This window comes from Narcine bancroftii, chromosome 1 (assembly GCF_036971445.1).
Source record: "Narcine bancroftii isolate sNarBan1 chromosome 1, sNarBan1.hap1, whole genome shotgun sequence".
NCBI lineage: Eukaryota > Metazoa > Chordata > Chondrichthyes > Torpediniformes > Narcinidae > Narcine > Narcine bancroftii.
Window position 1 is genome coordinate 481,643,496 of NC_091469.1, and position 25,241 is coordinate 481,668,736.

At 38.0% G+C, this 25,241-nt stretch overlaps 1 protein-coding gene across 13 annotated transcripts in view; it reads right to left on the reverse strand.

Annotated features, from left to right (window-relative positions):
* LOC138751919 (obscurin-like) overlaps positions 1–25,241 on the reverse strand; it is a 755,203-nt gene that overhangs the window by 618,208 nt on the left and 111,754 nt on the right. For all 13 annotated transcript variants that reach the window (XM_069914884.1, XM_069914878.1, XM_069914879.1 and 10 more), the window contains exons 10-13: positions 19,715–19,990; positions 18,435–18,710; positions 16,602–16,868; positions 12,573–12,842 (exon numbers count right to left, since the gene is read on the reverse strand). In XM_069914884.1, coding sequence (XP_069770985.1) covers positions 12,573–12,842; positions 16,602–16,868; positions 18,435–18,710; positions 19,715–19,990 — 1,089 coding nt within the window. The remainder of the gene's footprint in view (positions 1–12,572; positions 12,843–16,601; positions 16,869–18,434; positions 18,711–19,714; positions 19,991–25,241) is intronic.

A 25,241-nucleotide genomic window follows, 5' to 3' on the forward strand; every position in this document is an offset into this window, starting at 1 on the left:
TACCACTCTCTGAGTAAAGAAGTTCCCCCTCATGTTATCTCTAAACCTCTGCCCCTTAATTCTTAACTCATGTCCTCTTGTTTTAATCTTTCCTCCTCTTCACGAAATTAGTCTATCCACATCCACTCTGTCTATCCCTTTAAATGTTTTGGAAAAACAAAAGAACAATTTTATTCCAAGACATTTGAAAGGAATGGAGTGGTGAGGAAGACCAGATGGGTCATTTATAGGTCATGTGGTTATGACTCATGTTTTTGGAAAATTGAAACAGAAAACAGATTTCAGTACTGATCAAGTAAGTCATGTGATTGAGACACTTGAAGAAGCAAGGTTGATTTAATAAGTAACCATAGATCTGCAAGACAAAAATGAATTAACTTGGTGTGAGATAGATATTTCTGTAATTTCTCCTTGTTAGGGGAAAGCAATGACCTACTGTGACCATTGTCATGGTAATTTTTGATTTACCTATATTGGGATAAAAGAAACAAGATCATTCCTGTATTTGGATCATGACCATCCTGATGGTCATTTTGTCTAACTCTTGACTGGGTTTGTGGAAGCATCATGGAACTCACAAGTTTTATTTCCCCTATGCAAGAGGGAAGTTGAGACCACCATTTGTATACAAGTGTGGCAATGCACATAACTGATCTCCGGGCAAACCAGCTCCGTATGTTACACATGCATCAGTAGAACAGCCACATCAAAGATGGTGCAGCGCGGCCTTTCTTTTCTGCCAGAAGCTCGGGGCTCACATGTGCCTGGGTAGCATGCTTGCATCAAGATGACATGGTGTCCAGCGCACAGGGGCAGGAGCTTTGAATGCCTTAAAAATGGCAGCGCGCTAGTCAAAATAAAGTTCACGAGTTCTGACAAGCCCACCAACTGCTAGTCTCATTCACTTAGTTAGCTCACTCACTACATTGGTGACCCCGATGAGTCCAAATATTTTTTGGATTGCCCATCATGGATGCCACAGCAGTAAGCACCGTTGCGCTAAAATTGCCCACCTTCTGTACACTACACGCCTGCAAACCGACCAAGAGAGCAGACAGCAATGGTGTTTCTACCACAAAAGGAGGGGAGCAGACACCTGTATATGCAGACAGCCCTGCACATTTCTGGGAAATGTCACGGCCAGCCATCACTGATGGCTTCAGCAGCTGGCCACCCAGACAGCCTCCTCCATGTTTGTGATAAGATCTTGGGCCAGAGTTTCTCATGGACACAGGCACAGAGGTCAGGTACATCCCACCAACGGCACTCAAAACCCATACAGGACACCATGGCTCCACCCTGTGGGCTGCGAACAACAGTTCAATAAAGACTTTTGGAAAACAATATGTGGCAGTGGGGTTAGGAAGCAAATGTTACAGTATATATTATATTTAAATATGTTTTTAAGTGGAGGGTTTAGTGTAGGACTCTTCACAAACAGATATTTACAAAACACAACTCAGTGAAAAATCCAAGAGCTTTACCAAAATTAGACATGGAGGCACCAGTGCCTTGCAAAAGACAATGGAATTGCTTTGGAAGGAATTTCAAAAGCAGGTGCAAATGCAGAAGTCTGGGCTCAAGTGCTGATAAAGATCTTTCAAGGATTGGGATTGGAGCCTTGGGAGAAGTTGTTTTTTACAAGCAAAGAGAGAGGAAAGAAAAAAAAGAGATTTCTCTCAAAGGGAGAGAGAGGACAGTTCTACAGTAGCTTTTGACCCTGCCACATGACAAGCTGGCAGGCTTGTTAAAACCCCATTTTGAAAACAGGTTGTGAGTTCTGAGTTCAGCCTGATGGAAAACCCTTGTAGTCCTTAGAAGAGGAAATGTCTGGCTTGAGTGTTACTCCTGAAATAAGAGAAACAAGAGGAACTCTGTGGTGACCTGGAAGAAGAGGTTATCATTTGGAAAACCCATGATGGGGCAGTAAAAGTTTCTTCAGCAAGACACTGAAGTGGCTGATCGGAAGAAATCAGTTTGTGTGTGTCCAACAAGCAATAAATTTCTCTCTGAAACCAACTAGAACCTTCCTGAGAAGTAACCATTTACCTTTCGGCACTAAAGCCTGGTGAAAATTCATAAATGTTAAATTCTGTGCACAGTATAAGAATTGCCTGATACCAGTGAATTTGGAGGAGTGAGAAATGAGATTGGACTGTGAATCAAAGAACTTTCCTGAACATATACACATGACATAGACATGCACTTATAATTAGAAGGGGGTTAAGTTAATAGTAATAAGTTAAAGTTTGATCCTGTTTTTATGTTTAAAGAAAATTAAAAGCAACTTTTGTTTAAGTAACCATTTGTCTTGGTGAATTTCTATTGCTGCTGGGTTTTGGGGTCCTCTGGACTCGTAACACAAGACTTTCAACTTGGTTTTCATATTCACCTCAGTGGAAATGCCACTTCTTGAGGCGCACAGCCTGCTGGTCGACCTAAAAGCCGAAAGGTTGGTCCATGCCGAAACTTTCTAAACCTTCTCTCTTGGAGAAGCCAGAATGCCAGCCCCTCAACTTGCCTCAGTTGCGTCTTCCACCAACAAATAGAGCTGCATCTTGGCCGAGTTCCCATCCATCCTCAGCCATGCCAAAGCACAGGGTTCAACACCATATAATCACCCAAGGCCCTCCATCCATGCACATGCCCAACAGCTGCCACTAGATAAACTGCACCTGGTGAAGGAAGATCCGACATTCCCTGGGCCTCACCATTACACATGGTTCCTAATGCAACGATGCAAAGACTACAGACGACTGAATGATGCCACCACTCCAGACTGTTTTCCTGTTCCCCACATCCAGGATTTTGCCACTAACCTACACGGAGCTCACATCTTCTCCAAGGTCAACCTGGTACGTGGTTACCACCAGATCCCCTTACACCCTGACGACATCAGGATGTCCCCTTTTTATGTCAGAGCGTATTTTACAACGTCTATCTTGCTAATATTCTTTGTGTGAATCTAAGAATGGAAATATTTCAATTTGACTGAAAAATCATATGGACTAAGAATGATCCTTCATAGATGAAAGGACAAAGACAGAATAGAAAACTTTGTTTCATTACTGAATACACTTCTGTTCAATAGCATAATAATGGACAATTTCTGCATAATTCCACTGGATTTAAGTTTATTGGCACTCCATCACTGAAACAGAGGACAGAACAGAGTTTGCATAGGGGTTAGTCCAATGTTATTACAGCACCGGCAACCCTGGTTTGATTCCAACACCGTCTGTAAGGAATTTGTACGTTTCCCCGTGAGCTCTGTGGTTTTTCACCTGGTGCTCCGGTTTTGTCACATCCTCCAAAAATGTATGGAGTTTGGAAGGTTAATTGGGTGGCATGGCTTTCAATGGCTAGAATAGGCTTCTATCATGTTTTAAATAAGTTCAAATTTTAATTTTAAAAAACACTGAAAATTGCTACTCTTTTATCCACCTTAACCATGAAACAAATGATTTAATATCTCATCTCAAATGTTGACTGTCACCCAAAGTGGTTATAGTACAAATTGATAATTTTCATTAAAGTTAGTAATATTTCTGCCAAAACTAATGATGCATGTCACATGATAAACATGTTAACTGAAAAGTAATCATGAAATTCAAGATGGAAAATCTATCACGGTGGATTTCCCAAACTATCAGGATTCAGTATTCATAGCTGCTAATCCAACAAATTATTCATCACCAAAAGAATCAGGCTTCTGACATCTCAGGGGAACTTTCCAATTGAAGCTGCAAATAAGGTGAAACATTTTTTGAGGGGCGGGGGTGGGGGGGGGGGGTGTTGTGCTGGTGTTAATAACCAAAATCTTCTCAGGAAAAAAGTACATCCATTGAACCTTTTTTCCAGTTGCCCAACCCATCTACATTTCCTTTGCGGTCAGTGGGATGCGTTTCTAAGTATTAAAAAATTTACCTTTTTTTTTAATGTCTCAGCTTTCACAACCATTGTACCATTAAGTGTATCTCACATTCACTGTATATGTATCTGATTTTTACCCTACTCAAATAAAAGTCAGACTACAGTAACTCTGGGTTTCAATAATCTTAGACTCTATCCTCTTGTCCTCCTTCATGTTATAGTGAGTCCTGGCCATATCAGAATTCTTAGAACCATCAGCACAGAAACATGTCCTTCACCAAGCTATTATCCTGCCAAGTCCCAATGACCTGCACCCACTCCATATCCATCCATATCTCTTCCCATCCATGTACCTGTCCAAATTTTTCTTAAATGTTAAAGTTGACCCCACATTCATCACTTTAATTGGCAGCTTATTCCACTCTCCCACTACTGTCCGTGAGAAGTTCTCCCTACTGTTCTCCCTGAACTTTTCCCCTTTCATCCATAACCAATGTTATCTGTTTTGTATTTCACCTAACCTCAGAGTAAATGCAAGTAGGTTTTTTTCACTATCTATACCCCTCATAATTTGGTATACTCTCATTCTTCTGCACTCCAGGAATAATATACTAACCTTTACCCTTTCCTATAACTCAGTCCCAGCAACTTCCAAGTAAATCTTCTCTGCACTCTTTCAATCTTATTGTCATCTTTCTTGTAGTTAGGTGACCAAAATAACACACAATACTCCAAGTTTGGACTTACTAATGTCTTGTTCAACTTTACCATAATACGCCAATTCCTTTACTCAATGCCTTGATTTATGAAGGCTAAAAAAGCCCTTTACAACCCTATCAACCGGTGATGCCACTTTCGGGGAATTCTGCATCTGTATTCCCAAATCCCTCTGTTCCATCACATTCTTCAGTGCCCTACCATTTTCCATGTCCATCCTACCTTGGTTTGTCCTTCAAAAATGCAAGACCTCACATAGGCCTGCATTAATTTTCACCTGGCATTTTGCAGCCCATTTTTCCAGCTGGTCCAGATTCCAGCATTTGAAAGTCCACTACACCTCTAATCTTGGTGTCATCCATAAACTTCTTGATCCAATTTACTGCAATATCAACCAGATCTTTGACATAGTTGTCAAACAACAATGAACCAAGCACCGATCCCTGAGATATACCACTAGTCCTAAGCCTCTACTCCGACAGGGAATCATCTGCTTCCATTCTCTGGCTTCTCCTAGAAAACTAATGTCAAATCCAGTTTACTTCCTCACTATGAATATCAAGCAACTGAACATTCCTGATTAACCTCTCATGTGGGTCCCTGTCCATGTGGACAACAATCACAGCTTTTATTTCATTACAACCTACCAAGAACAAAGAGTAAAACACAAGAGTTTACAGACACTGTAATTGAAGTAAAAACACAATGCTGGAGAAACTCAGCTGGTTAAACAGTATAGTTTATATAGCAAAGATAAAGATACAAACCCAACATTTCAGGATTGAGCCCTTCATTAAGGTTTGATGAAATATTGGAAGGCATCCTAAACAAAATGGTGGGGGTGGAAGGAGAGAGGAAGGAGCACAGACTCACAGGCAGGAGGTAATAGGTGGATAAGGGAGGGAGGGCACACCAGTAAACAGGGAAGGAAGGATAGCTCTGTGAATGGAGAGGGAAGGAGTAGAGAGCTAGAGGAAAGAAGACAGACAGAATGGGAAGGGAGGGAGAATGGAGAGTAGGTTGGCAATCGGATGGCATTAACATTGACCTCCATTTTCTGGTAGCCAACTTCCCACTCTCTCTTGCTCCCTTTCCATTCCCTCTGTCTTCTTTCCTCCAGCTCTCCATCGCTTCCCTCCATTCACAGTCATCCTTCCTCTCCCAGTATAAAGTTTGACCCACTGAGTTACTCCTGCACTGTGCTTTACTACTATAACTGTAGTGGAGAGAAAAGAAAATACCAAGTTCATTGGAGTTCACTTAACTCGTAACTCATCATGGACATACAACATCTCACCTGTGAGGAATGTGCAACAATGACTGCACTTCCTCAGAAGGCTGAAGCAGGCAAGGCTAATGGCCACCATCATATCAACCTTCTACAGGAGCTCTGTAAAGAGCATCCTGGCCAGTGTGATATACCTGCTGCAGAGGAATGGATCAGAGGTCAATCCATAGGACCATAAGAGTGATAGAGAGGATCACTAGTCTCCTTCCCCCATCCCCTCCCCAAATCATCGTGACCTACTGGGATTGTTGTCTGAAGAAAGGATCCCTACCACCCCGCACAAATCTTTCTACCACTCCTATTGAGAAAGAGATATCAGAGAATCAGAGCCAGCACCACCAAGCTGAGAAACAGCTTCTTCCCATGGACTGCGAGAATGTTGAACAACCAAAGGAACTGCTTGTTCTAACCATCCAAGACTTTCATAGTTACAAAACAATATTTATTTATATATTTGTATATGCGAATACCCGTCCTGCATATGTACAGTTAGTCCCTGACTTAAAACCGTAATGGAGACAGAAGGATTGACTGTAACTTGGGGTTGGTTGTAAGTCAGATTCACTCAGAGATCACGCAACATTCAACAAATGAACTTTCTATGGGGTCATGGGGACCTCAGGTTGCTGCTGGAAAAGGGGACCTTGGGCTGCCATGGGCAACAGCGACTTTGGGTTATCACCAGGAGCAGAGACCACTATATACAGTACTTTTAATACAAAATATGTACTTGCACAGTAGTTTTAATGAAGTTTTTTTTTAATTTGGTCATATGTGATGGTGGATATAACTCATGTAAGGTCAGAAGTCAAGGATACCTCTACTGTTTGTCTGTTTTTGTGTTATGTCTGGTTATATGTCTGTGTGTTTTGCACTGAGGAATGGAGAACACTGTTTCATTGGGTTGTACTTGTGCAATAAGATGATAATGAACTTAACTCTAGTTATTTTTGGAGCCTTTAAACAATAGAACATGAACTACCCTCCAATCTTCCAGCACTTCACCCGTGGCTAAATACATTTTAAATTCTACACAATCCTGCCTCAAGGTCCAATGCAATATCATGTTAGGCCCTGGTGATTTTCCACTCTTAATTGCTTTAAGACAGCAAAAACCTCACTTCTTCTTTCCCTTACTTCCCTGATCCCTGTGCCAGTTTCCTAAATAAATACAGATGCAAAAAAAAACATTTAAGATATTCCCATCTCTTCTCTTTTTTTAAAATTTTTTTATTTTTCACACCATAAACCACATTAACCATGATACATACTTTTTCCTTTTCAAATATATACAGTGCCATTTTCTCCCCCCCTCCCTCCTTCCTCCTATCTCACCCTCCCTACCTACCCCCCCCCCCGTCCATTTAAAGTACAAAATCTAGGATACATTAAACCAGTCAAACAATGTTGTCATTCAATAAAAATAAACAAGAAATTCCACTGAGTCAATTCTTTTCATTTCCTTCTCCTTTCGTTAATTTAGGTAGTGAATGTCCCCGGTAGGTTTTCTCTATTGTGTTTCATGTAAGGCTCCCATATTTGTTCAAATATTTCAATATTATTTCTTAAACTATATGTTACTTTTTCTATTGGAATACATTTATTCATTTCTATATACCATTGTTGTATTTTCAAATTATCTTCCAATTTCCAGGTTGACATAATACATTTTTTTGCTACGGCTAGAGCTATCTTAACAAATCTTTTTTGTGCACCATCCAAATCATTTCCAAATTCTTTGTTTTTTATGTTACTTAGGAGGAAGATCTCTGGATTCTTTGGTATATTGTTTTCTGTAATTTTATTTAATATTTGGTTTAGATCTTCCCAAAATTTTTCTACTTTCTCACATGTCCAGATTGCATGAATTGTTGTTCCCATTTCTTTTTTACATCGAAAACATCTATCAGATACTGTTGGGTCCCATTTATTTAACTTTTGAGGTGTAATGTATAGCCTGTGTATCCAGTTATATTGTATCATACGTAACCTCGTATTTATTGTATTTCTCATCGTTCCAGAACATAACTTCTCCCATGTTTCCTTTTTTATCTTTGTATTTAAATCTTGTTCCCATTTTTGTTTAGTTTTACCATTTGTTTCTTCATTCTCCTTTTCTTGCAGTTTAATATACATATTTGTTATAAATCTTTTGATTATCATTGTATCTGTAATCACATATTCAAAGTTACTTCCCTCTGGTAAACTCAGATTGCTTCCTAATTTGTCCTTCAAGTAGGATCTCAATTGGTAATATGCCAGCACTGTATCTTGAGTTATATTGTATTTATCTTTCATTTGTTCAAAGGATAATAATCTATTTCCTGAAAAACAATTTTCTATTCTTTTGATCCCTTTTTTCTCCCATTCTCTAAAGGAAAGGTTATCTATTGTAAAAGGGAGTAACTTATTTTGCGTCAATATTAGTTTTGGTAATTGATAATTTGTTTTATTCCTTTCTACATGAATCTTTTTCCAAATATTGAGTAGATGATGTTGTACCAATTTTTCATCCCATTTATATACTATGCGTTCAGGTATCTTTTCCCCTATTTTATCTCATTCTAATCTAGTCCAATCTGGCTTTTCCTTTGTTTGATAAAAATCTGATAGGGATCTTAATTGTGCGGCTCTATAATAATTTTTAAAGTTTGGGAGTTGTAAACCTCCTTGTTTATACCATTCTGTTAATTTATCTAGTGCTATCCTCGGTTTCCCCCCTTTCCATAAAAATTTCCTTGTTATTTTCTTTAACTCCTTGAAGAATTTTTCTGTCAAGTGTATTGGCAATGCCTGAAATAGGTATAATATCCTTGGGAAAATGTTCATTTTTATACAGTTTATCCTTCCTATTAGTGTTAGTGGTAAATCTTTCCAATGCTCTAAATCGTCCTGTAATTATTTCATTAGTGGATAATAATTGAGTTTATATAGTTGGCCGAGATTTGTATTTATTTGTATACCTAGGTATCTTATTGCTTGCATTTGCCATCTGAATGGTGATTCCTACTTAAATTTTGAGAAATCCGCATTATTCATTGGCATTGCTTCACTTTTATTTACGTTAATCTTGTAACCCGACTCTTCTCCATATTCCTTCAATTTCTTATATAATTCTTTTATTGATAGTTCTGGTTCTGTTAAGTATACTATAACATCATCCGCAAATAAACTGATTTTATATTCCTTGTCTTTTATTTTTATCCCTTTTATATTATTTTCTGTTCTTATCAATTCTGCTAGTGGTTCTATAGCTAACGCAAACAAAAAGGGTGATAGTGGGCATCCCTGCCATGTTGACCTGCTTAAGTTCAATTGCTTTGATATATATCCATTTACTGTCACTTTCGCCAATGGCCCCTTATATAATGCTTTAATCCAATTAATATACTTCTCTGGTAAACTGTATTTTTGCAATACTTTGAATAAATAATTCCATTCTACTCTGTCAACGGCCTTCTCTGCGTCTAAAGCAACTGCTACTGTTGGCGCTTTACTCCATTGTACTGCATGAATTAAGTTAATAAATTTACAAATATTGTCTGTTGTGCATCTTTTTTTAATAAATCCAGTTTGGTCTAGATTTACCATTTTCCGTACATACTCTGCTAATCTGTTTGCTAATAGTTTAGCTATTATCTTATAATCTGTGTTAAGTAATGATATTGGTCTATATGACGCTGGTGCGAGTGGATCTTTCCCTTGCTTTAGTATTACTGTAATTATTGCTGTTTTACATGAATCTGGTAAGCTTTGTGTTTTATCAATCTGGTTGATTACTTCCAGGAGGGGAGGAATTAATAAGTCTTTAAATGTTTTATAGAATTCTATTGGGAATCCATCCTCTCCTGGTGTTTTATTATTTGGTAATTTTTTTATTATCTCTTGTATTTCTACTATTTCAAATGGTTCTGTTAATTTATTTTGTTCCTCTATTTGTAATTTTGGTAGTTCAATTTAATTAAAAATTCATCTATTTTCCCTTCTTTCCCTTCGTTTTCAGTTTGGTATAATTGTTCATAGAATTCTCTAAAGTTTTCCTTGATCTCCTTTGGATTATATGTGATTTGTTTGTCTTTTTTCCTTGATGCCAATACCATTTTCTTAGCTTGTTCTGTCTTAAGCTGCCATGCTAGAATTTTGTGTGTTTTTTCCCCTAGTTCATAATATTTCTGTTTTGTCTTCATTATATTCTTCTCCACCTTATATGTTTGTAGTGTTTCATACTTTATTTTTTTATCTGCCAATTATCTTCTTTTAGTTGTATCTTCCTTCATTGCTAATTCTTTTTCTATATTTACTATTTCCCTTTCCAACTGCTCTGTTTCCTGGTTGTAGTCCTTCTTCATCTTGGTTACATAACTTATTATTTGCCCTCTAATGAACGCTTTCATTGCATCCCATAGTATAAACTTATCTTTCACTGATTCCGTATTTATTTCAAAATACATTTTAATTTGTCTTTCAATGAATTCTCTAAAATCCTGCCTTTTGAGTAGCATGGAGTTTAATCTCCATCTATACATTCTTGGAGGGATGTCCTCTAACTTTATTGTCAATATTAAGGGTGAATGGTCCGATAATATTCTAGCTTTATATTCTGTTTTTCTTACTCTATCTTGCATACGAGCTAATAACAAAAATAGGTCTATTCTTGAGTATGTTTTATGTCTAGCCGAGTAATATGAATATTCCTTTTCATTTGGGTGTTGTTTCCTCCATATATCCAAAAGTTGCATTTCTTCCATTGATTTAATTATAAATTTGGTTACTTTGTTCTTTCTGTTAATTTTTTTCCCAGTTTTGTCCATATTTGAATCCAAATTCAGGTTGAAATCCCCTCCTATTAATATGTTCCCTTGCGTATCTGCTATCTTCAAAAAAATATCTTGCGTAAACTTTTGATCTTCTTCGTTAGGTGAATATACATTGAGTAGATTCCAAAACTCCGAATATATCTGACATTTTATCATTACATATCTCCCTGCTGGATCTATTATTTCCTCTTCTATTTTAATTGGCACATTTTTACTAATTAATATAGCTACTCCTCTTGCTTTTGAATTATACGACGCCTCTGTTACGTGTCCTACCCAATCTCTCTTTAATTTCTTGTGCTCCAATTCAGTTAAATGTGTTTCTTGCACAAATGCAATATCAATTTTTTCTTTTTTCAGTAAATTTAGCAGTTTCTTCTTTTTAATTTGGTTATGTATTCCGTTAATATTTAAAGTCATATAGTTCAGCGTAGCCATTTTATACTTTATCTTCCCTTTCCGTTTCTCCATCATTACATTTCCTTCTTATCCATTTCTACTTTCTTGTTTTGAACACTTTATAAGACAACATTTCTAAAACATCAAATATTTTCCCTATTCTCCTATTTAAAACTTCTTTAACCCCAATCTCCCCTCCCCCTCCTGAGTTGTCCTTTATCCCTAATGTTCTATGTGCCCTTTCTATTTCCATTTCTTCCTGTAATTCTGGTCTTCCTAGGACCCTGGGGATCCATTCTTTTATAAATTCTCTCATATTCTAGCCTTCTTCATCTTCCTTAAGGCCCACTATCTTTATATTATTTCTTCTATTTTAGTTTTCTATTATATCTATCTTCTGAGCTAACAGCTCCTGTGTCTCTTTAACTTTTTTATTAGATTCTTCTAATTTCTCTTTTAAGTCTTCTACTTCCATATCTACAAATGTTTCTCGTTTTTCCATATTTTCCAGTCTTTTTCCTAACTCTGACATGGCCATTTCCATTTTATTCATTTTTTCTTCTGCATTCTTAATTCTTCTTTTTATCTCATTAAATTCTTGTAATTGCCATTCTTTCACTGATTCCATATATTCTTTAAAAAAAGATACATCCATTGTCTTGCCTTTCTCCTCTTCTTCCACTTCTTTCTGTTCTTCTTCTTCTTCCTCTGGATTGACCATCTGTTGATTCCTTGTTTTCTTTTTACCCTCTTCTTTCTTGTTGTCGTTATTGTCTGTGTTCTGCACCTGCTGCTGCGCTGCAGGTGTCTCTCTCAGCTGCGGAGATCGACTCCACAGCTGTTCCCCCCTCCCGTCAGTGTGTTTTTTTTCATGCGCGGTTGCGCACTTTTACTCGGCTCTGCGAGCCATTCTTGTAGTCCCGAGCCTGACACCTCCACTGACCTGTGGGAGCGGGCTTCTCTCTCTGCGACGGGCCTCTTCGTACAGGTAAGGCCTTCTTCTTCCGACGTCTTTCCTTCTTCTTTTCTTCCCGTTGTTTTTGGTTTTTCTTTCTTCGCTGCCATTTTCTCCACACTTTTACTTTCACTTTGTTTTGGTTTTTAAGTTTGTGCCTTTGCTTTTTCTCTATCTTTTTTTTAAACTTTTCTGGAGAGGGCTGGAGTTCCCCGACCGGCCACTACTCCATCACGTCCCCATCTCTTCTAACTCCATACACAGCTGACTATTCTGATCATCAAGAGAACCAATTTTGTCCCTAAAGCTGGAGCTCAACATACTGAGTATGTTTTTACTTAGGTATAATTACCCCATGAAATGAAAAACCAACTTGTTTCCAGCAAATGTACAGCTATAATGAAATGTTGAATATCTCACCATCTACAATATTTTGTTCCACCAATTTTAATAGATTTTCCTTCAAAAATAAATGATCATTTTCTGAGGGTATTTACTAACAAAATAAATTTTGATTTCTCACCTTGAACTTGAAGCTTGGCTGTTGTTTTTACTCTTTCGCACTGTGCAGAAATTTCACATGAGTCCTGCACTATTAAGTTTCTGATGGTCAAACTGTGGTTGGTTCTTTCATATGATATGATATATTTTTCACTTGGCTCTATTTTGATCCCATTCTTACACCAAGTCACTGCCGCATCCTCATGAGAAACAGCACATTTGAAATCAGCATCTTCTCCTTCCACAGCCACTACACTTCGAAGTTCACTTACAAATTTAATGTCTTTGGGAACTATGGAAAATAAAACAAAAATTATCACGCTGAGACTAAGGTTTGGCCTTTTAGCCACTAATACACATTGGTAATATATGCTTTAAACAGCTTTAATTGATAAATATGTCTTCATTTGGGAAAAAAAAAACCATTCATTTTGCAAAGTCACACAAAAATGATAGAAATACAGCAAATTCAATTGAGCTATTCCAGAATGTTTTAGTTGAAAAGTACTACTCCAGCTTCAATGGAATTTTATTTTTGCTTCAGTGCTGCAGATGCTTTACTAGCCACCAAAACAAAATGTCATTCTAAAAAAAAATCTACTTAAATTATTTTTTTGGCATAAATTAGATTTTAGTCATGCAAAATTGTTAAAAACCTTGATAGAATCATACAGCATTACAGCACAGTACAGGTCCTTCGGCCTCAATGTTGTGCTGACTTATAGATTCCTACCAAAAAAATACTAAACCCTTCCTACCAGTCTCTTAAACACCCCTAATATTTCAACTCCACCACCATCCATGGCAAGGCATTCCAAGTACCCATAACTCTCAGAGTAAAAAGCCTTACCCTTGATGCCTCCCCTAAACTTTCCTTGCTTCACTTTGTATAGATATCCCCTGGTGCTTACCTCTCTGGAACTTTAAATGAGGATAAAAAGGGAACACAGCAGAATACAACTAAATCACAAAAGTGAAATTGAGTATTGTAAGGTAAAAACATCATGAGATGGGACCGGAGAAGGAGTCACCCAGTCCTAAGGAGTAACAGAATGCAGATGTGACCTTGTCCACTCAAGATAAGCTTGGCACTAACAAGAATGATGTGCAGCAGACTAACAGAGAAGGATAGCAACAGTTTATTCATTGGACAATGTCATGGTATGATCATTTACTAAGTGCGTGTCCTGGGGTATAAAAAAACACCACTTGCTGATATCAGGAGAATGCGCCTTCTCCAACTAACACTGTTAGTTGCAAGTGTTACAATCCGGTAATAAAGAACAAAGAACCTTGATTTCGACTCAGTCTGGTGTCTGACTCACTCATTCATGAACAAAGCAGACCTAACAGTATTTTGTGTAATATTAAAAGTGGCTTCAACTGCAGTTTGCCAAAGAAGGACAAAGCAACGAAGGAAGTAATAACCAAAATGTGTGTAGTTATTGTGGTGCACTGTTAGCCAGAATTAGACACACACCAAGATAAAGACTGTACAACAGTCTTTAATCCATAAAGACTTCCACAGAGCCAGGCTGATTGTAGCTACAGCAATCTGAGTGAGGCCTCAGGAGGCCGGCGGAGGCTTATATCCCGGAGGGTGAATCACTTTTTAAAGCTGTCTTATACTTGCACTGCTAGTGTGGTTATTGTCAGTACAATTTAATAAACTAATATGTACACTAAGAGGTCTTGTCTCTCTGCAAGACGAACCTGGAAGGCTAGACTGTAGCTCTGGACTGCTTTATATACAAGGACACTGGGATGACCTCTGGTGACCTAGTGATGTAATTACATATCACCACACACTCAATAGAATTTTCTGCCCTCTGCTGGTAAACTCATCTATTTACAGAAATCTTCTTCAGGGGATTTACAATGACAAAATGTAAGAACACTCTCTCAGCATTCTTGCATCATTTAGTCTATGGACAAATTTCTGTTTACTCCGTGGACCAAACGCATTGTGGCGCGAACAACAACCACTCGCAGATACGAAGCAAGAGTCAAAGGCTTTATTGATCAAAAGTCCTAGATATGCCTCTCCATGCTGTTGGCTCATGTCCAAGGCAGGTATGAGGGAGGAGACTAGGGCTCTCAGCTTTTATTAGGGCTCTCAGCTTTTATTAGGGGATCTTATGGGGAGGAGCTACAGGCACAGAAGGCAGGCCTGCCTGACCAGTCAAGTGCGGACATGCCCAGACATATCTGCACTACTGTGTTCCACCACATTCACCCTCCTTCTTAGTCTGGATGGGTGATGCAGGCAATGTCCATCAGCACGAGTCTTGTAGTCCATACAGTTCAAAGGTTCAGCTGCTCTGGCAGTTTTATTTGGCACTGAGATCTCCGAAATACTGCTGGCTGTATCGTTGGTTCCAGTGGAACAGTGGCTTGTGCACTCAACTGGGTGTTGGAGGGCTGAACAGTGTCTATGTCTACCAGATCCTTAGGGGGATGAGGAATTTCTTTGTGAGAGTGGGGGATGGACACTCCAGTGGGGAGGGGAGGGAGAGAACATTTGGGGGGGTGGGGCATGTTGGAGGTGGGATCACTACTTCATCTGTCAGGTGATCCCTGGGGCCAACTGGTCGCTGCCTGGGGGTATCAAGTGCACATCCCATGCCAGGTCCCCCCTTGCGACAGGTCCCAAATGGACACTGTACCATTCCATTCGTCTGGGTACCTTACCAGCGCATGCAGGAGGTGCACTTCCTCGACCAGTGGGTCCAACTTGTACATTCTAACATACTTCCAGAGAAGCATTGGGCCAGGGTTGTCATCCATTACCATTTTGACTTGAGGGCCAAAAGGACTGCCTTACAAATCTTACCATTCTCCCTCTCCAACTGCCCGTTCCTGCAGGGTTTGTAGCTGGTGGTTCTGCTCGTAGCTATGCCCCAGAAAGGAAGTATTGCCATAACTCCTCACTCAGGAAGACAGATCCCCAGTCACTATGAACATAACTGGGGTATCCGAACAGAGTGCTTTAATGATCATGGATGTGGTCATATCAGAGCAGAGGAAGGCAAATGGGAAACGTGAGTACTTGTCCACGACGTTAAGGAAGTAGATCTGATTCATGGACGGGAGGGCCCCCACAAAATCATCGACCGACTCACTTGGACCTTGGCATCAGGAGCCAAGCTGGAAGCGTGCAAACATCATGTTCCTTGGGGCTCCCTACTGCTGTCAGAGTAGGGCCATTGCCTCTTTGTATTCAGTGCAGTTGTGAATTAATTGGTACGCTCGGTGACCCATAGCTGCAAAGATCAGGTCATACCGATCACCATCAGCTGTGATTTTGAGATGCCTCAGGTAGGCCTTCAAACAGTGTAGCCACATATCAAACTTTATGGAGGCCTCTGGATCCTTTGGATTGATCTCCAGCTTCTCCAGTTGGATTGCCTTGTCCATGGCACTTTAAAACTTCTGATCAATAAATTGTGGCACAATCAACAACCACTTGCAGACACGAAGCAAGAGTCAAAGGCTTTATTGATCAAAAGACCCAGACATACCTCTACATGCTGCTGGCTCACGTCCAAGGCAGATATTAGGGAACAGACGAGGGCTCTCACCCTTTATTAGGGGATCTTATGGGGAGGAGCTACAGGTACAGAAGGCAGGCCAGCCTGACTAGCCCAGTGAGTACCTATAGATCAATTACTTTCTTATCCAAAAATCTCTTCTTAAAGCTTCTTAATGCTTAAAAATTGAATACATTTCTATTATACATACAGTAAGCTGAATGAAAAGAATTTTTACAAAGAAAGAACATTTTAAGTGGAAGGTTTAATGAGGCGATATTTTGAGGCCTTGCCGGCAAGAATGCAGAAAGCTACTAGCTTAAGGTGAGAGAAATGAGGCACAACTCCAACATGTGCTTGAAACCTCAACTGGCAAGCTGGAAACATCTGGGTATGATAAACAATTATGAAATCAGATTGTGCTATTTAAGCTCAAAAGGAAGACTCAGACTTCCATTAAAGTTCAACTGAGACAAACACATTCAAATCATCATTAGAAAGAAAATGATGCAAAGCATTACCCTTGGTGGTTAATTTAGCAGCTGTAATATCATCCTTTGATTCGCAGCAATATTCCCCCTCATCTTCAACAGTTACTTTGGAAATGGTCAAACTTCGCCTCAGATCAGTTGCCTGTATTTTTATTCTAAGGCTTGGACTGATTTCTGTTCCATTTCGTCGCCACAAGACATCAGCCTTCACTTGATTTAGTTCACATGTAAATTCAGCCGTGGTACTGCACAGCACATTTAGGTTTTGTAACTTTTTTGTGAACAAAATAGGTAATTCTGCAAGGAAAATGTAATTCCAGTAAACGCCAATTGCTGTTTTCCCTCATAAAATCAAACAATTTTTTAAATAAATTGCTTTATTTGTAGTTTAATAATATCACAATTGGTGAAAAATAATGGGGCCAGAGTTCATGGGTGAAATGGACAATGTTATCAACATCTTATCTTTGTACCCATGATTACTCATTCAGATGAAACATCAGATACGAGACACCTCCCTGCTCTAAGCTGTTTGCTGAACTCAGCACCAAGTCCAGTGATGAAAAACAATTAAGAGAGGAGCAAAAAGAACAGGTTCTGAAGGAGGTGGACTTGGAGATTGTAGAGGCATTACAATTGGTTTTCCAGAAATCAATAGACTCAGACATGGTTCACAAGGATTGGAAGGTTGCAAATGTAGTTCTGCTGTTTAAGAAAGGAGAAAGGCAGAATAAAAGAAATTATAAGCCTATTAGTCTGACTTTGGTAGTTGGAAAGATATTGGAATCGATCCTCAAGGACAGGTTATGGAATACTTCGAGGTGTATGGCATGATAGGTTTTATGAAGGGAAGATCCTGCCTGACCAACCTAATAGAATTTTTTGAGGAAATCTCAAGTAGGACAAGGGAGAGTCTGTGTATGTGGTTTACTTGGATTTTCAAAAGGCCTTTGATAAGGTGCTGCATAAAAGGCTGCTTAATAAGAAGAGAGCACATGAAGTTACCAGAATAATAATAGAGTGGGTAAAGCATTGGCTGATAGGCAGGAAAAAAAGGGTGGGAATAAAGGGATCCTATTCTGGTTGGTTGCCTGTTACTAGTGGTGTTCTGCAAGGGTCGGTGTTGGGGCCGCTTCTTTTTACAATATATATTGATGATTTAGATTGTGGATTAAATGTTATTGAAAATTGGACCAAATGAAAATGAGCATAGGTAAATAAAGGAAGGCGAAGGATTTAACTCCTAAATTTCATTCCCAATAAAAAAATTAGCCACAGTTCCCTTCATGGTTTATCTACAATTCATCATTTACATTAATGAGTGGGGCATTAATTAAATTTAAGGGCAGCATGGTTAGTGCAGCAGTTAGCACAACGCCTTTACAGCACCAGCGATCGGGATCAGACCGGGTTTCGAATCCCGCACTGTCTGAATGAACTTTGTACGCTCTCCCCGAGTCTGCGTGGGTTTTCCCTAGGGACTCTGGTTTCCTCCCACTATTCAAAACGTTCCGGGGGTGTAGGTTAATGGGGTGAAAATTGGGTGGCACAATTTCAAAATCTTTGTATGTCTAAATTTAAAAATTTATATAATTAGATATTTCCATGTTGGCAACACTTTGGTTTAATCTTGCAAGCAACATCAAATTAAATAATGAGTTGAAGCTTCACCAAACTACTCCTACATGAATATTACAGTGTATACTGAAGTACATTTTTTTGCCATACTTCTAGAAACCACAATTGAAATGAAGCAACTCTGATAAATACCTGTTAGATATGCATCTAAGGGATAATTAAATTCCAAAAATAACTTCAGAAAATATGAAATGGAACAGTGGACTATCAACAATAAATACTAACCTTTAACTTCAATATGGAAAATCAATTTCTCCCCAGCTGTTTCACAGATATAATTGCCTATGTCCTTCTGCTCTGCATTCTGAATAATAAGTTTTCGAACTCTTCCTTGGGAAAGAAGCTTAGTTTTTGGGCTAGAAGTGAGGACCTTTCCATTTTTGGACCATTTGACCTCTGCATTTTGTTGTGACACTTCACAGCTGAGAGTAGCATTTTCTGATGCTTGAACCTTGACCTCCTTCTGGACAGATTCTTTGTTGATAAATGCTACTTCAGGCTCTGCAAATGGAGAAACTATAGCCATTTGTAAAATAGAAAATATTTAAATGCAAACACGACATCCCTGAAAAGAGAACTGAATTTTGAATTTTTATCACTGATTCACTTTAATAAAACACACATTTACATTTTCCAGGTGCTCAACGACTGAGGCCCAAAACTTTTGACCTAAGAATCAATCAGCATATCAGTGAAAAAAACAACTAATAGTCTTTACCTGTGTGGAAATAAATGATTGACTTTCATGTAAATAAGAGTTCGAAAAACTGTTTGATATTTCCTAACTAATGTATCTAGATCATTTTACTGTGGCTTCCCTCTCTTCCAACTTATGATACCAATCCAACTCAATCCACATCCATCCTCACCTCCACAAGAAGTGGTGGGTCTGGTTTAACTTGCAATCCTCATCCATACCACGACATGATAATCATACCATATCACAACAGCTGACCTTCTGCTCAAGATTTTGATGGTCCATTCCCAAATCTGTCCATTTCCTGAATCTGCAACTGCTTTCCTCTCCTAGTTGCTGGACAAACTGGCAATTTTATCTGAGATAAATCCCAAAAAGTAAGTCAATCCTGCTTTTACATTCATCTGCACCTCTACATCCCAGCCTTGTTGTGTTCTTTGGCAATTTTCATTCTTCTCTCACATACCAAGGCAATTCCTCTGAGTCAACATCTAATAGACAAGGAGGCTAACAATAAATTATCCAAAATTCCAGTTATTATGTATCCCCATTTAAAAGTCCACCTTCATGAATCAAACAAATGCATTTGATACCTATACCACAGCATTTTGCTGATATTCATGACTAAGCTCAGAAATAAAACATTAATTTCTACCTTTATTTCATGTTGCATAATGTCAAGTTTGAAAAGTCAAAGAACATTTTTTTAAAAGTTAAGTTTTATAATGAATAAAAAATAATTAATTCTGCCATATTAGAATGGTAATGGAGTGGAAAAAAGATAAGATCTTTTCAAACAGTTACAAACCTGTAACCTGAACATTAAAGCTCAGTTTCTCTCCAGCCGCTTCACATATATATTCACCTCCATCTTTTGGTTCAATATTATGAATGATAAGCTTTCGAATTTTACCATCAGATTCAAGTTTCATTTTTTCACTCTGACTGAGCATTCTTCCATCTTTGAACCATTTGACCTCAGTTTTCGACTTTGCCATTTCACAGCTGAGAATAGCATTCTCAGACTGTCGAACCTTTATCATCTTCTGAACGAGATCTTTATTTGCAAATCCTTTTTCTATTTCTGCAACCAACATAAGTTCAATGGGCATGTTAATGAGACTAAAGAAGAAAAATACATACAATTCTTAATTAGCAAACATAAAATAAATATAATTTCTTGGAAAAGTGAATCAACACATTGGGAAAGTGAAACTAAGTCTAATACCAACTCACAAAAGAAAAAATGATTTTTTTTAAAACATGTGAATAAAGGACCTGACATACATTATGTTTATGCTTAAACACTGGTTTGTTTTCAGTCAATAAGCACCATCACTGGAAAATCTATCCTACCTAATATGTATCAATCAAGTAAATTATCATTGCTGTTCCTGATCCCACTGTTCAAGGGCCAATAATTCCAACCAATTCAGAAAGCAACTCCATTGGTTAAAGTGTTTCAAACTTACTCATCCCTGTTTACAAAGAATATTAGTAAAGACATCTTTGCAAATTCCTTGAATGTGAAAGTTCAGGGTGTAGAAATCTAGGAATATATATTTTCACATTTTTAATATAGCATTTCTCAGAAGAAAAGGAGTAAAAATTAACGTGCTGAAGGAATGCAACAAATTCAGCAGGCATCATTTTAGGCTGAGGATAGTGTGGAATTAGTAGATGTATCTCGTTGAAATCCTTGAATTTGAGAAAGATCAATCTGATTAGGCGTGAAAACAACAAATTTCATGACTTGTTCATGACCACAAATTCTGATTCTGAATGTGGAGAGAGGAGATAGCTGGCATGAGGTGGAGGTCAGGAATGTCAGTAATACATTGGTAAACCAGAGAGGGGTGAAGGATGACAGATAGATGTGGAGGGGAGGGTAGAGTTGGAAAATAGCAGCAGGTATTGGTGGGAGACAGTTAAAAGTAAGCCACAGATAGCACAGTAATGGGCCAGAGGAGGGTAAAGACAGTGGGTAGAGGATGATAAGCAGGAACAAAGACTTCCAGTTGTTGAAATCTGATTTAAAAAGCTGATAATGGTGGTAACTGGGACCATCAGGGAAGGACAGATGAGATCACTTTCATGATTGATTCAGGTCAACAAGAGAAATCCTGTGATACCACAATTCCACCACAAGAATGGTTCCATGGAAGTTGAGCCATTATTTAAATTTACACCATCTGAAATTTGAATTCTTTAACCTTATCTATCATTTTGCAATGCCCTTCATAACAATTCAAATGATTTTGAAATTCTGTCATTTCCAATATGAAACATACACTATTCAAGTTTTGGCAGCAAAAGGGAAATCATCTCTTTTGGGTGATCCAAGCTGAAGTGAACACTACCAGGACAACTCATTGGCTTTTTCTTTGACTTGCTCCTTATGGTTTTTATATCTAAAGAGTAGCCTAAATCTCAAATTCACATTTTGACCAAAGCGTGTCATCACCAAATATACATTTCTTCAGTGCTGCACTGAAATATTATTCTTCATTATAGTCTCTATCTGAAATGGAGTTAAAATTTTTGAACATTTCACTACACTCACCTTCTTTTTGCTTTTGTTTTCATTGCCTACTTCTAAGTCCATCTGGTCTGCACAAATGATTTGTGATTGCCAAGCCATCACCAACATTTCTCAGACAGCAGCACCCTATTTGCACCATATATCTGGTTTCTAACCTATTGAAAACATTATTCTGGAGTCTCCAGGTGGCGCTCATGGAGTGAACACGTTTTGGTTTTTGCTCCATAAAATATACTATTTTTAACCTGTATCCACCTTTGAACTAACTTCACAGAAGTCAGAAAGATCTTTATTATTTCTCTAATTATACTTGAGTCTGAAAATTTTGAAGAAATGACTGAAGGAAAAGCTACACGAGCTAAAACCCGAGCAGAAGAAGGTGACGGCCGAGAGAAGAAACAACCAGACATTAAACTAAGTGAGATGACCTTCACTGACTTTTTAAAATTCTTTCGTGATGAATTCAAAGATGTTTGTCGCAAAAAAGACCTAGCTGAACTTCGTACAGCTTTAATTGCCTCAGAAGCTGAAACCAAAAAACAACATACCTTAATTGCAGCTCTTCAGACTGAAGTACAACAAAAAGAGATTAGACTGGCTGAGGTCGAACAGAAACTTTCCAAAGCAACTAAACAGCTAGAAGCGCTCCAGCTGAAAAGCATTGATTCAGAGAACCGTTCCAGAAGACAAAATATTCGTTTGGTTGGAAAACATTATTCTTGTTCGTTCCATCTCTCCACACCTCAAAACATTAAAACATTTTTTTCAAAACTTTTGTCGAGTTCTGATAAAAAGGTTATAGGCCCAAACCCAAAATATTTTGCTATTTTTCTCTACCCACAGACGCTGCCTGATTCTAGGCAGAATAATAGTTTGGCACAGAGCAGAAGGGCTAAAGGGCCTGTTTTCTGTGCTATGTTGTTCTGTGGTTCTATCCTGTGAGTATTTCCAGCATTCTCTGTTGTTGCTTCTTTTGCCCATCATTTTGAATCTTCAACACAATATTCAAAACGTCGAATAATAGGAATAGTTTTTTTTCCTTAATTATCCCATCTGAACACCAAATATGACCACCTGCATCTCTATCAAATCTCTTCTTGCTCCAAAGAGAATAAGCCAGCTTCACCATTCTAAAAAGGAATTAGTTCCTCATCCTTCAAACTATTTCATTAAATTTCTTCTGAATTCTCTCTGGAAACGTACTATTTGACCTGGTGAACAGATTTGGATAACAAAGTTCAAATGTGGTCCAATTGGCTGTCAAAAAGTTAAAAAGTCTATCAAAATTTACTCAGAACAGGGAAAGTCACATGATGTAGAGGAGAAAGGAGGCGTCTCCGGAAGCTCCCGGGTAATTATAAAATAAAAAGAAAATAAAATAATTTACAGTAAATTAAACAGGAAGAATATACTTTTATGTTGAAGATGTCGAAGAAGAATCAACAATTGTCAAAGGAAAAAGACCTACTTACAGGAAGAAGCTGCCTCCCATGCAGCAACCCAATGGCTGGGAGGAATGGTGGAATGCCTTCAGCGATGGAGCCAAGAGACGTGATGGAAGAAGAAAAGAGACTGGGCATGCGCACAGTGAAGGAGAACTGGAAGAAGCAAGAAGAAGGAGCTCTCTCCCAAAATGGCAATTTGGAGACTGATCAAAGTTCACAAAAGAATGAACTGGTAAATATTAAACCAGCGAACCAAGTTAAAAGTTAAAGATATAATGAAAGAACTTTTAATGAAAGATCAGAATACTAACTAGAAACTGGATCATATTTTAAAAGTAGTTACCAGGCTAGAAACAGAAATTGAGAGTTTGAATGAAAGAGTAACAGAAGTGGAAGAAAAAATGGATGGAACTACAGAAACAATGGTTAAAGTAGAAAAAGAATTAAATGAATGAACTATAGATAAAGCAAAAAATATTGGAAAAGATTGATTCTTTGGAAATTTTTTGAAGACATAATAATGTTAAAATAGTGGGATGCAAAGTGGGAATGGAGGGGGTAAATCCCATCCATTTCTTTCAAGAATGGTTACCAAATGTTCATGGAGTACAAAATGTTTGAGCAAAAATAGAAGTATATAGATTGCCTTATCCACATTCAGAAATTAATCAAAAACCACACTCTATATTAATTAGATGTATAAAATTTAATGATCGTGAAAAAAATATTAAAGGCTACAGCACAAAAGGTTAAGGAGAGAGAAGGAAAACCATTGGAAGTTGAAAGTGAAAAAATATTTTTTATCCTGATACAAGTGCTGCACTAATATTGCATAGAAGGGAATTTAATCCACTGAAGAGCACCCTTTGGAAAAAAGGTTGCAAATTTGTGCTGCGTTAACCAGCCAATTTGAAAATCGTGATGCCAAATGGACAAAATAAGTTTTTTACTGATATTGAAACTGCAAAGAATTTTGTGAACAAATTACCAACTTCGAAGAAAATTAGAAGAGAATGAGAGAACTTTTTAAAACATAATTTTTAAAACATAATTCTTTAAATCTGAATTACGATACTATTTCTATTAGTCTTTTGGGAAAAAAGTGTAAAAATTTTCTGAAATTGTTTTGCCTAGGAGTTCGGGAGACTAGCCTCCAGAATCCATACATACGTGTTTGAGAGTGGGTTTTCCCATAAAATAGAGGGGGGTGGGTGTAATTTTGATTTTTACAAAAAAAGGGAAGGTTTCTCACTTTTTTTTCCTTACTTTATACTTGGGACTTTTTTTTGGGAAATGTTGTTGATATTGGGTCCTATGTTTGAGAGAAGTGAAAATGGTTTTTGAAACGAATATGGTGTTGGCAGATGGAAGGAAAGGTGTGAAACAAATATAACAATAATAATGATTTTTTTTCTGTGGAATATGATAACTAAAGATTTAAAGTAATGTTATAAATTTTAGGTTTCCTTTCTACATTTTTGAATTTCACACTGTGACAGAATATAGAGATATGTTTTGGGGAGATAAATTGAGAAAGGTTTGTTAGAGTAGGTTGCATACAAACACTTTAAAATAGATCTTATTTAAAATACTGGAGCTCTGCTAATGCTAGATATATCGGCTCCACAGCTTTTTCAAGAGCTTTTGAGAGTTCCCAAGAGACTTCATTAATGGATTGTTGTTTACAAAAGGCAACAGATGAAAGATCACGTTGGTAATGAAGAAGGTTTTCAAGGATTGCAGAGGGATTTGGGCTGCTTAGAAAAGTGGGCTGAAAAATGGCAGATGGAATTTAATGCTGATAAGTGTGAGGTGCTTCATTTTGGTAAGAAGAATCAGAATAGGACATACGTGGTAAATGGGAGAGCATTGAGGAATACAGAAGAGCAGAAAGATTTAGGAGTAACGGTACATCGTTCCCTGAAGGTAGAAACTCACGTGAATAGGGTGGTGAAGAAGGCTTTTAGTATGCTGGCCTTTATCAATCATTGCATGGAATATAGGAGTTGGGAGGTGATGTTGAGATTGTATAAGACATTGATGCGGCCTAATTTGGAGTTCTGTGTGCAGTTCTGGTCGCCTAATTGTAGGAAGGATATAAACAGAGTGGAGAGAGTGCAGAGAAGGTTTACCAGAATGTTACCTGGGTTTAAGCATCTAGAGTATAGGGAGAGATTGGACAGATTAGGTCTTTATTCTTTGGAGCGTAGAAGGTTGAGAGGGGATTTGATAGAAGTATTTAAGATTATGAAAGGGATAGACAGAGTGGATGTGGATAGACTATTTCCATTAAGAGGAGGAAAGATTAAAACAAGAGGACATGAGTTAAGAATTAAGGGGCAGAGGTT